At 39.4% G+C, this 13,402-nt stretch overlaps 1 protein-coding gene across 2 annotated transcripts in view; it reads left to right on the forward strand.

Moving 5' to 3' along the window:
- The window catches only part of TMEFF1 (transmembrane protein with EGF like and two follistatin like domains 1), a 121,864-nt gene that overhangs the window by 103,339 nt on the left and 5,123 nt on the right, over positions 1 to 13,402 (forward strand). For both annotated transcript variants that reach the window (XM_090274498.1, XM_090274497.1), the window contains one exon: positions 5,627 to 5,750. In XM_090274498.1, coding sequence (XP_090130624.1) covers positions 5,627 to 5,750 — 124 coding nt within the window. The remainder of the gene's footprint in view (positions 1 to 5,626; positions 5,751 to 13,402) is intronic.

Raw genomic sequence — 13,402 nt, forward strand, 5'->3', positions numbered from 1 at the left:
TGTTACTGACGCATCTTGGGCGCAGGGAGGTATAGGGGAAGAAAGAGAGCATACTGAATTTTTTTAATTGGGGATTTGTAGAAATAACAAGCCCTAGACTTACCAATACAGTATTGATGTAGTTGCTGCAGTGTCAGTAGTTGACCTTCAAAATGCGTATCTTGATTGTTAATATGACTCCTCGTGCTTTATTTGGGTTGTGCATTGAGGGACCAGGACACATAGCCCGTGAGACATACCTTTGCAGATAAGCCATCTGGCGCTGGGATTTCTTACAACATCACTTAGAACCATACTCTCCTTTGTTTTTGAAAACGCTGCTGCTGCTGGTGGGTTTGTGTCTGAGTGGAAGGAGCCGCCGGGGGACCAAGCACACTCCTGTGTTGCAGACACACAAAACGCTGTTCAGAAACCAGCAGCCACAGCTGTTATTCCTGGAGCCTGCCTGTCACCACTTGCCTGAGGGCATTGTTCAGACTGGACCATTCTCTGCCCAGTTCTTGCTGTGGGAGACTCTGCCTCTGCCCCTGCTTTATGATATCTTTAGAGCCTTCTTAGCTTTCCTTTTTGAAGTTTGAAGTTATTAATTTACTTGGATTACAGAGCAGGAGCTTGGACATCCCACTTTTGTCCATTCCCTACTCACCACCCAGGGTAACTTGGTGAAATAATAGTCTGATGGTCAAGACTTGTGCTCAGGAGTCAGACTTGAAGGCCATGTGGCCTGATCTCTCTGAGTTTCAATCATCACATCTGTAAAGTGGGGGCAGTAGTATCTACTGCCTAGGATTTCTCTCAGTATTAAATGCTACACCACTGAATTGCTTGTTGACGTTATTATGGTGATTGTTAATACTTTTGTTTCCTAGTTTCCTTGTTGGCAGCCTGTCTGCACTCAAAGATCTTCCTATCTATAGCATGTTGAATATAATTCATGAGAAACATCAGCAGAATATTCACCCATGCAAGAATTATCAATACCCTACTGTGTGCCAGGTGCTTTCACATATTTGTATTATTATTTAAGCCTCACCACAGCTGTGTTATCCTCATTTTGTAGATGAAAAAGTGGAAACAGATTTTGTGGCTCACGTAGAATGGCAGAGCAAGGACTTTCTGAGCCTGAACCCTGACACTCTACCTCTTGTGTCACAGCTAATCCAGAAGTCTGTCCTGCTCCCCTCGCTTTCTTCTTAATTTCCTCTGAATAGTTAATCTACTGCCAGCCATCACCTTGGCAAAGTTTGTTCTCTAGCCTTGATCTGTCTTTAAGCACTAATTTCATATATTCAGTTGCCTAGGGCGTCTTTGTATGATACTTACATTTTGTTTGTACTGACATTGCCTGAAACTCCAGGAACTACCACAGTGCCTAGAACATCAATAGGTGCTTAGCAAATAGTTCTTGGATGACTGGGAGTCTAAATTTGAATTCAGCTACATTCTGTCTACTGAACCTCCTGTCATTAGGCTCACTTTTTAAGGTTTTGTTTTTCTTCCTTTCCAATTTTAAAAATTGTGGTGAAATATACATAACAATTTACCATCTTAACCACTTTTAAGTGTACAGCTCAGTGGTATTAAATGCATTCATGATGATGTACACCCATCACCACCACCCATCTCTAGAACTCTTTTCATCTTATAAAACTGGAATTGTAGCCATTAATAGAAACAGAAAGGAGAGAGAGAGAGAGAGAGAGAGAGAGAGAGAGAGAGAGAGAGAGAGAGAGAGAGAGAGAGAGAGAGAGAAGGGGAAGAGCAAGGGAGAAGTGGGAATAGAGGTACCAAATGCAGAAAAAAACTGACAACTAAAAATGCAGATTTTTCTGTCCTGGCATCCATCATTCTGTTTTTTGTTTTTATGAATTTGACTGCCTGAGTACTGCATGTAAGTCTTTGTCTTTTGTGACTGGCTTAATTCAATTAACATAATGTCCTCAAGGTTCATCCGTGTTATAGCTTATGTCAGAGTTTCATTCCTTGTTAAGGCGGAATACTATTTCATTGCATGTATATACCACATTTTAATTTTTCCATTTATCCATTGATGGACACTTCAGTCTCTTCCGCAGTCTGAATGTACAGCTCTTTGTAGGTTCAGCTACCTACCCCTTGTTCTCGAGAATTCTGTGTGCATTATACCTTCCCTTTGGTTACCACCATTCCTCTATAAATCTATCTGTGCTCTGAGACCTAACTCAAGTCCTACCCTCTATGAATTCTTTCCTGAGTAATGTCACCTATAGTGAGTTATCCTTTGAATTTGACCTTCCATAGCACCTAATATTGTAAAACCTTCTTTTGGCATTTAATTATAAATTGCCATATGGGACTCCTTCCCTTGTACCATTTAGCTTTTTGTGTGTATGTTGATTCCCTAAATTGATTACAAGCTCTTTTAGGACAGGGACCATGTATACTTTAAAAAAATATCTTCCATAGCTTGGCTGAGCATATGGCTGTGCGCAGGAATAGTATGTAAATACATATAATGGAATGAATAGTGTTGGTATTGAACACAATGCTGAATTTGGGTTCTGTGACAGCCACAGACTTCAGTCTTATTAGACATGTCCATGTCTTACATGGCTTTGCTTTGTCTAGAACTTGATGCCACAGTCTTTTTAAAAAAAAAAAAAATTATTTATTTTTAGAGGGGAAGTGAGGGAGAGAGAGAGACAGAAAGAGAGAGACATCGATGTCCCCGCGGACTGAAACGCAGCCCAGGCATGTGCCGACCAGGAGTAGAATGGGCCACCCTTCTCTTTGCATGACGACGCCCAACCGAGGCACACTGGTCAGGGCCATGCCACATTCTTTTATTCATTCAGTAAATGCTGTTGGTACCATACTCTGTCTATTAATTTCTCAAAACTGTGCTTTTAAATTAGTTAACTTTTTCTCATTGCTGTTGTGTAACTGAATTCTGATGACTTTCAGCTTCACGTTATTCTTGAAATTTTCTGCTGCTTATGGGACTTTTTTGTGGTAGATTAGTACATTACCACCGCCTCTCTGGACCTATACAATCCTGTTGTCATACACCATGTAGGACTTTATTATTACAGGTTGGTACATAACCTCAGTCTCTATAGTCCCGTTATTATGTACTTCATCTCGTGTCACACCACGCAAGTGCCATGTTCTGAGGAGCTGCAGGGTGATGGGTGCCCGGGGAGACAGTGCTTTTTCCCTTAAGTCACCTGCGGCTTGATTGCTGAGGTAGAATGGCACTCTTAGTTATAAACCAGAGCAAGAATAGTACTGCGTTCCAAGTGTTAAGAGTTACACAGCAATAAATCACACAAATGTCTAGATTCTCAGAGGAACCCACAACCTCATGGTAGAGACTGATTTAAAAAACCCGAGAAGTTCTATGACAATATCACGAGCATTGTAGTAGACAGGTGGGTGTGTAGGATTTCAGCAGCCCGAAGGAGGGCTTGGTTTCTTTCCCCCACAGCAGACTCCCAGGTTGGGAGCTGGAGGAGACCTAGTAAGCCCTCTGAGGACAGGGTATGGCTTACTTTTCTATCCCCAGCACCTAGCAGAGCACCTGACATATGGCATGTGATCAATAAATAATAGACGAATAAGCCATCTCTTCCCTGCTGTCCAGCATGGGAGCTCCTAGCCACATGTGGCTACTGAGTGACTTGAAATGCGGTAGTCGCAGTTGAGATGTGACGTGAGCGTAAAGTGCTTACCGGATTTTGAAGACTTATTTAAGAAAAAAAGAGTGGAAGTTACCATAATTTTATAATAAATATGGATTTTATGTTGAAATAATATTTATTTGATATATTGAGTTAAACAAAATATATGATTAAGATTAATATACCTATTTTTACCTTTTAAAAATATGGCTACTAGGAAATAAAAATTACATATGTCTCGTTTTCCACTTATGTTGAACAATGCTAATATCCTTTAACTCTGTTAGAGAGAAGAACTTGGCCAAGGTCACCAAAAAGCATGAATTTACAGATTGGACTTCTTGAATTCTAGTATATATAGTTCTTTTTCTAGGCATAATTTAGTACAATATAAATACATAATTTTGAGGTTAAAAGGCATCAATTTGATCTTGTTAGAAATGACATAACCTCACTGCTTTAGTTATCTTATCATTGAGCTTACTAAGCATTACCATTTTTCCTTTTCTGTATAAATCTTGATCTCCAGAAAATTCTGCATTTTTAGTTTTTTTTCTTCCTGCAGTTGACACCTCTATTTCCACTTCTCCCTTGCTCTTCCCCTTCTCTCTCTCACACACACACATATACACACAGCCTCCTATTTTATTCCTTTTTCTGTTTCTTTTAACATTCTTCAAATTTTGTTAGCACCTTTGTTTGTTTGGGGGGAGATAAGCCTTTGCTGTTACATGAGGTGCTAGCTGGTTGTTTTAATGTCTTGTATGTGCATTGATTATCTCATGTAGTCCTCTCAGAACCGCATGATGTTTAGGTCCTATTATGATCTTGGTTTTACAGTTATGAAATGTCAGGTTTAGAGAGAATAGTATGCTCAAGGTCACACAGCTAATAATACACAGAGTCTGTAAGCTGGAACTGTCGGCAGAAACGGCAGGAAACCGGGGAAATTGACAGGCCTGTATACATCGGGGCCCTCCGGGTCCACAGAGTTGAGGATTAATGCATTCGTGTAGATGCCAGGGAAAGAAGTACACAAAATCCATTCCAAAATGTGTGGCTTTGTGAATGAGTGTGCATACACAAGTATATGAGAGGGAGAGACAGAGAGAGACAGGGATAGAGAGGGACAGAGAGAACATGGATGAATGAATAGGATTGATTTTGAAGACTGAGTCCCTGTGTCTTCATCTGCTTGGCCTCTTTCTGTTTTTCCTTCTGGATGCTTTTCCCATTTCTGACAGTGGAATTTACTCATCACACTTCCATTTTCTTCACTTCAGCTCATTTCAGTTCAAATCAGTATACCTAAATCTGAACAGATATTCATCAGCATGTTTACAATGGTTTTCTTTGGATAAAGGGATGCCAGGTGATTAAATATTTTTTCTTCTCTATAGTATTTTAATTTTTTACATTAACATATACTAAGGAAAGCCATATAAAAAATAGCAACACTTTTCATTTTGAAAAAAAAAATCAATATGCTTTTATTAGTGTTAATTCTAAAAATAAATCTTTCACCCTAAAATTACTCTCTGCTCTTCCAGTGTTCTTCGGCCTCAATTTCATAGCCCCCAGGTAAATGATAGAATAAGCCGATTCTTTAGAAGCCAGTGCTATATACAGCATCTCTCTGTCACAGAGGTGACCTTTCTTATAGATGTTGCATTTATTTCTTTAACAAAGATGCTTTTTTTTTGCAGGGAAGATTGTTTTTAAATAACACTAGCTCATAGTCATCACATGCTTGCAAATATTTTCAAATGCTTTGTGCCTGAACAGTCTACCTGCTATGTTTGTGGCATTGTGAGACCTTGATTCTTATCTAGCCCCCTGTTGGAAAAATTTTCTTTCCAAATTACCCAGCAAGGGTTGGATTTATTTGTTGTCTCAGAACCTTTGAAAAGTCCATATTTCTCAATGTTCTTTTCACTGTTTATTGACCTGGTTTATGTTCTTTTAAGATGCTAGTGATCAAAGAGAAGATGTTTATATTGGAAACCACATGCCTTGCCCTGAAAACCTCAATGGTTACTGCATCCATGGAAAGTGTGAATTCATCTACGCTACTCAGAAGGCTTCTTGTAGGTAAGTTGGTACCCAGGTCAGAGATGAGGCATTCCTTCCATCAGTGGTCACTGCTCTATAGGAAGCATGCAATGTGGACAAACTGTTATCAAAAAGTACGGTTTATTTTCAGTAGAGATATAAAAAAATAAGCATCATTAAAAAAATTGGCAGATAATATGCACAAACAATGTTTTGAGATTTAATGTTTTAAATATAATGTTGTATATGTTAATATAAAAATAAATGTCATATTTCAACACTTGGTTTTTAGGCAATCTATCAGAAAGTGGTTGAGGGACTAAAGAATGTGTTAAGAACAGAGAACATGTAACTCAGAATATACTAAAATAGATTTCTAAAAATAAGGGGATGAGGATGTAGAGCCAGGTGTGTTGTGAGAGATTGAAACGGAAAGGGTGTAAACCTGTCTGATTTCAGAGAGGTTATGTGTCCTGTTCAAGGTCAGCAGCAAGTTAGAGTTAGAGCTGGGCCAAAATTAGAGCTCCAATTTCCCAATACTCTGTCTGTCTACCAATAGCACTTCTTGCTGCTGCTGCTGGGAGCCCATCCTGTCCCCCACTAGTTAGCCAGGTGCTGTTTCCATGGACACAGGGAGATGCCATTATTCTGCTCACTCCTGCTTCCTGAAGTTGGGCTGGAATCCTTTTTTCCTTTCTTTGTTACAACATCAAAACATGGAGAAGTGGTATACTTTCTTTTGTTCTATCAGCCTACAAGCCAGTGATTCTTCCTCTCCAAGAAGTAAAAGAGGCCATTTGAAATTGGGTCTCTTGGTTTCTCTACTCCTCTAGTTCCCTTCTCCTGACTCTTTCATTTTCCTCCTCTCCTCCTGCTTCCAAAACAACAGCAACAACAAAACCTATAAACTTTTAACAGTAAAATCATTTTTGTTGTTAAGCTTTTGGCTTTCTTCCGATTGAAAGTTTTTGTCTTTGAAGGAGCTGGTTCCCCCCACCTCCTTTTCCCTGAATCTTTAAATAATACAGTTGTGTAGAAGAGAACGGGCCAGTTTTTTAAATAGCAAATTAATTAACTTAAAAGAGTGTGATATACCTGATACATGTCATTATATGTAAGCCAGTTTTACAGTCATATAGTGGGTCCCTCATTTGCCTCACAGTGGCATATGTATTTGGATAGAAGTTCAGTTCATGTTGTCCTCTGAGGATGGGGCATCTTTTGAGATACCTAAGTAAGGGATGGGAGAAGATGATGTCCTTGATAATGAAGTAATCCCAGCTCACTTCATAGGATTTTAGTAGGTGACAGTAAGAAGATTGAGTGGTTAGTGGTTAAAAGTTTTGGAATCAGATACACCAGATTGGCCAATTATTGGCTATGCCCTTTGGAAGTTACTTAAAATGTGTAAGCCTTGTTTTCCTCATTTCTAAAATTGTAATAATAATAGTACCCATCTCTTAGTGTTATTAAAATTAAATGTCAAGTGATTAGCATAACACTTGGTACACAGTATACATTTAGTAAGCAGTGATTGATATTATTAGACTGTAAGTGTCTTTAGGTTAGGGGCTGTGTTTTCCTAACACTGTCTTCCCAGTGCCTAGCATAGAGCCTAGCCCAGCAGCTTCTCAGTAAATAATTGTTGACTGACATGTGAGGATGATCAGCTTTTTCCTTTTCTCCAGACCAGAGGTGTTTCTTAAGTGCTAAAGAATCTCTCTCTGCACACTTATAACTTCTAAAAAGCAGTTGACCTTTTTCTTTTGTTGAAGTATTTACAATGTCTGGAAGAATCAGGCCTTAACACGGCATGCATTGACTAGAAGGCGAGTGTGTTTGGGCAGCAGTGGATAGGGGGGCTGAACCATCCTAGCCGCAGTCCTGTTATTATGTTGAAATCTTCTGGTATTGTCCCGCCGTTAGTTTGTCAGTTTGTGTATTGCTTATTTTGTCCCAAATTTTGCCCGGCACTGGGGTTTCAAATTCTAAAATGACAGAGATTCAGGCTGTTACCTTCCAAAAAATATACAATTTGGTAGGCGAGGCTGACAAATAATAAACAATAAAAATATCGTATGAAAAATGCTATTGTACGTAGAACACATGACATGATTTGGGACTTGAGCTAAGGCACTTCCATCTGAGGAGGTTGGATGGCATTGTGGGAGGAGGGGAGGGTTTTATAGGAGCATTTGTGCCATCTCAGGAGCTTGTCCTTTATTTTAAGGCAGTGAGAAGCCATTTAAGGGTTTAAGTAAGAAAGATGCGATCAGGTCTGATTAGAGACGGACTAGAAGACTGAAAGGTAGGTGACTATATATTAGTAAGGAGTGGGAGCTTGAACTCAGTAAAGGAACTGGACTGGGACTGAGATGAGTGGAGGCATTACAGAGAGACAATAAGGCAGTTGAATCCATAACTTTTGGTGACTAGTTGGATAGGAGGATGGGAGCGTGGGGGTTGGTAGAGAGTAGTGGGAAGGATGATTCAAGAGAGTTTCCTGGACTAAGGCAAAATTTAGTGGGGAAATACAATGGGAAGAGGGTTGAAGGGGAAATGGTGGATTCCGTTTAATATGCTCACTCTCAGGTGCCTGTGGGGTATCCACTTATGGATGTCTGGTAGGCTACTGGATGTACTTTGGGTTCAGAACTCATGAGACAGATGTGGTTTGAAGACATGTAGTCAGGAATCACTCCATCTGTAGTGTATCCTTTTTAGCTCCTACCTAGCAGTTCTTCCATCTCGCCAGACCTCCAACTTACTGAATCCTTCAGTGTCCTTCCCCCTCTGCTTGGCCCCTTCCCCTCCATACTCAGCTTAAATTCTATGGTCAATCAGTGTAGTCCCTACTTTGCTTCATCATACTTGACAAAACTGTAATCCTGGTCCATTCAACCTCCCACCTGTACTGTGCCCCTCTACCCAGACAGCTGGATGCAGCTGTTGTTTTAGAAGCAAGCCACCAGGTTGACCTGTCTCATATTCAAAGCAGGCCATACATGCTGCCAGGCGGGCATTCTATAACTATCGTTCATTCATCCTCCTCTTTGGCAAGATATCTGCTTTCTACTGTCACCCCTGTCTTCAGGTTGTCAGTGTGTCCTCTCTCATCCTCACCCTTGGCTGATGACCTTGTTTCCAAGTTCACTGAGAAACCTGAAGCAATATGAAGAGCAATATGAAGAGAAATTCCACACACTTTTCACTATTACTGAGCATCAATTCTCCCTGCTCCCTTTTCTCCATATCATATATTCTTTTCTTTTTTTTTTTTTTTAATTTTTTTATTTTGGTTTTTCAATTACAGTTGTCCCCTTTTCCCCCAATTTCTCTCCCCCACCCAACCCACCCCCTCTCCCACAATCATATCCCTCCCCGTTGTCCATGTCCATGAGTCTTTCATACAGGCTCTTTAATTAAACCCTTCCCTTACTTATCCCCCTTCTCTCCCTCTCCCCTCCCCCCTATTGACTGCTATTCTGCTCTTTGTTCTATTCAGTTCCTTTGTTTGTGTTGTTCTTTAGTTTCCTGTATTAGGTGATATCATATGGTATTTTTCTTTCTTTGCTTGGCTTATTTCACTAAGCATAATTCTCTCTAGTTCCATCCATGTTGTTGCAAATGGCAGGAGTTCCTTCTTTCTTTCTGCTACATAGTATTCCATTGTGTAAATGTACCACAGTTTTTTGATCCACTCATCTACAGATGGGCACTTAGGTTGTTTCCAGCACTTGGCTATTGTAAACAGTGCTGCAATGAACATAGGGGTGCATAAGTTCTTTTGAATTGGGGTTTCAAGATTCTTCGGGTATAATCCTAGTAGTGCATATCATATATTCTTGAATAAATATATTTTAATGTATATTTTTATTTTTTCTATTTTGGTTTAGAAAACAATAACAACCCATTCTCACTTCCACCAGCCACCATCCCATTTCTTTCCTCTGTAGAAGAACGCAAAAGCCTTGTTGACTGTCTCCAGTTCCTCACTTCCCATCTCTCCTGAAGCCACCTAATAAGCTTTTGCCCCCAACACTTCACCGAGACTGTTCTTGTTGCTAAATTCAGTGGTCAGGTCTTAGTCTTAAATGGCATTTGACATGATTGAGCCCTCCTGCGTGATACACATTCTTCACTGGGCTTCTGGGATTATGTTCTCTTTTGGTTTTCCTTTACTTCATTGGTCATTGGTCTCCATGGCTGGTTCTTCTTTTGCTCCTTGACCATTTAGGGTTATCAAGGCTACAGTCCTAGTCTTCTTCCTTAGTGACTCTATCACTCTGAGGGGTTTACATGAGAAATGCTGATGATTCCCTAATTTATGTAAGTCCCAGATCTTTCTCCTCAACATGAGACTCATGGGTCCCTCTCCCTCCTTGACATTTTCACCTGGATGTCTTTGACACCTCAAGCTTAGCAGGACCTAAGCTGATCTTCTGATCTTCCTTCCCTCCCCTCAACCTGCTCCCCCTATAGCCCTCTTCCTCTTGGCCCATGCCTACTCCATCTCAATTTACTAAGATGAAACACCTTTGCTACATCTTTGACTTCTCTCTCTCTCTCATACCTCATAGCCCCTCAGTTGGGAAATCTTGTTCACTCTGTTTCAGAGTATATCCAGAGTTTGGTTACTTCTCACCATTGCCATTGCTCTTCCTAGAGTCCAGGCTGGCATTTTTTCTCTCTGGCATTATCGCACTAACCCCCCCCCCCAATTATATTCCACAGCAGCCAGAGTGAGATTTAAAAATAAAAATCAGTTCATGTCATTGCTCTGCTAAAACCCTTCCAGTGGCTCCTCCATCTCACTGAGTGCAGAAGCCCTACACAGTTTGGTCCCTTCACTCTGTCTTGGTCCCCTCCCTCCCTCCTCATTGCCCACTCCACTCCAGACAGACTTGCTGTTTCTTGGACATGGGGTGCACTCATGCTCCCACCTCAGGGCCTTTGCACTGACTCTTTCTTTGCCTGGTATGTGCTCCTCCCACTTGCCCATGTGATAAACTCCTTCATGTCTTACACGTCACCTTCTTAGTGAAGCCTATCCTGACCACCGTACTTAAAATTGCAGTCCTCCCTTCCTGGCTCATACCTGGCACTCGTAATTCCCCTTAATTGCCCCCCTCTGTAATACATATCACCTTCTAAAATAACCATTTAATTTACTTAACATGTTTATTGTCCTTCCCCCCCAGCTAAGGGATAAAACAGGCTAGGGATCTTTATTTCTTTTGCTCATTGATGTGTCCCAAGTGCCCACTGCAGTACCTGCCAAATGCCAGGTGCTCAATAAACATTAATTGAATGAATCAGCACTTGAAGCCATGGGGTGAATGAGATTACTGCGAAGGGTATTTGGGATGAACGAATAGAAGGTAGGGTACCAAATGCCTGGATCTGCCTTTAATAAATAACAAATGAAGAAATAATAACCTAGAAGTTAATACTTGAGATATTTAGAGAGTATAACTCAAAGTCAGTTGCAGAAAAGAATATCCAGGGAGGATTGCCTGGACGATATATGGCCTATACATTCTATTTGATATTCTGATTTTAATCTTTGGAATAAGCTTAACTGTCTAGGAGCTGCATATCTAGGACATTGTTATAGCTCCCTATGGAACCATTTATATTTTACCGAGCTTTGACTTTTGGCCATTAGTTTACCATGAAAGACATTATTTAAAAACTCCGATGGCATTTTATTATATTGTTGATTTTATTGCAGCTGCATTGTTGAGAATGATATCCTCTGTATCAGAAGGTGCCCTTTTTTAAATGAGGACCAGTGAGATCAAGTTTCCTTGAATTTAATAACAGTAGCAACTGTGGTTCTTTTGAACAACTGTTTTGATTTTACTTTGTGGGGACTGTATTTGATGTCAGTGATTTTACTACTTTCGTTTCATTTTTTTAAAAAACAATCCATTGGTTTTTAGTATAGTTGCATAGTGTTGCAATCAGCACAATCAACTTTACCCCAAGAAGAAGCTCCATACCCTTTAGCTGTTACTTCCAAATTTCTTCATTTTCTTCAGCCTTAGACAACCACTCATCTATTTTGTCTCTAGATTTACCTGTTTAGGGCATTTGATTTAAGTGGACTCATATAATATGTAGTTTTCTGTGTCTGGCTTCTTTCACTTAGCATAATGTTTTTAAGGTTTACCCATGTTGTAGCATGGATTAGTACGTTGTTCCTTTCTATGGCTGAATGAATTCTGTTGAATGGATAATAGTGCATTTTTTAATCCACGTACCAGTTGATGAATATTTGGATTGCTTCCACTTTTTGGCTGTTATGAATAATGCTGCCCTGAATAATTATTTGCAGGTTTTGAGTGGACGTATATTTTCATTCCATGTAGGCAAATACCTAGGCGGGCATTGCTGGGCCAAATGGTAATTCTGTACATCACTTTTTGAGGAAATCATAGACTGTTTTCAGAAGTGGCTGTAACATTTTACATTTTCTACAGTGTCCTTGCCAACTTTGTTATTATCTGAGCTTTTGATTCTGACCATTCTAATGGGTACGAAATGGTATCTTTTTGTGGTTTTAATATGTGTTTCTCTAAAGACTAATATATTTATTTCCCATTTGTATATCTTATTTGGAGAAATGTCTGTTGAGATCTTTTGCCCATTTTATAATTGTTTTGTCTTTTTGTTAATGTTGTTACAGTTTTTTATACATTCTCGATGTAAGTCTCTTATCAGATAATTTGCAAAAATTTTCTCCCTTTCTATGGGTTATCTTTTTACTTTCTTGATAGTGTCCGTATGCACAAAAGATTTTAATTTTCATATACTGTAGTCCAATTTAATATTTTTGTTGTTGATGCTTGTGCTTTTGCTGTCACGGCTAAGAAGTAATTGCCTAATATAAAGGTATAAAGATTTACTTCCTTTCCTTCCCTAAGACTTTTATAGTTTTAGTTCTTAGATTTAGATCTGTGATCTGTTTTGAATAAATTTTTCTGGATGCTGTGAAGAAGAGGTTCAACTTCATTTATGTGTATGTGGATGTCCAGTTGCCCAGCATCATTTGCTAGTTCCCTATTGAGTTGTTTTAGCACCGTTGTCAAAAACCAGTTGACCATAAATGCATGGGTATATTTCTGGGCTCTTGAGTCTATTCCATGGTATAGATATCTCCCTTACTACTATTGTGTTTTTGTCTGCTAAGAAGCTTAGAGCCCAAAGTGAAACCTTCTGGTAGGTGGCTAGGAACCCCAGGGCCAGGATTTGTGGACTCACATCACCCCTGGCTTCCCCTGTTTCATCCCTGCCGCTAGGTTTCTTTGTTGTTATATGTGCTTTATTTAAAAAGATTTTTTAAAAAAATGAAGCATGGACATTAATAAATACACTGTCTTTTTACTTTAGATATTTTATTAATCAGTTTCAACTGAAGACTGCCTAATTCATACATTTTACTTCTGTCAGATAAAATTGTGAATTTTCTGCTAAATATCTTAAATGTTTTCCCCTGTCATATTATCATCATCATCATGTTGTTTTCTTTATATTTACTTTTAATTGAAATTAGGTAATTTCTAAGATTAATACTTGCTTGACTACCTGTCTTCATTTCTGTCATTAATAACTTATTTTCATCTCCTGTCTGCACCTTAAATGATTATATTATGTGCATTGAATAGTGTCTTGACTATAATTTGGTG

Source organism: Furipterus horrens, unplaced genomic scaffold (assembly GCF_987537825.1).
Source record: "Furipterus horrens unplaced genomic scaffold, mFurHor1.1.pri manual_scaffold_4, whole genome shotgun sequence".
NCBI classification, from domain to species: domain Eukaryota; kingdom Metazoa; phylum Chordata; class Mammalia; order Chiroptera; family Furipteridae; genus Furipterus; species Furipterus horrens.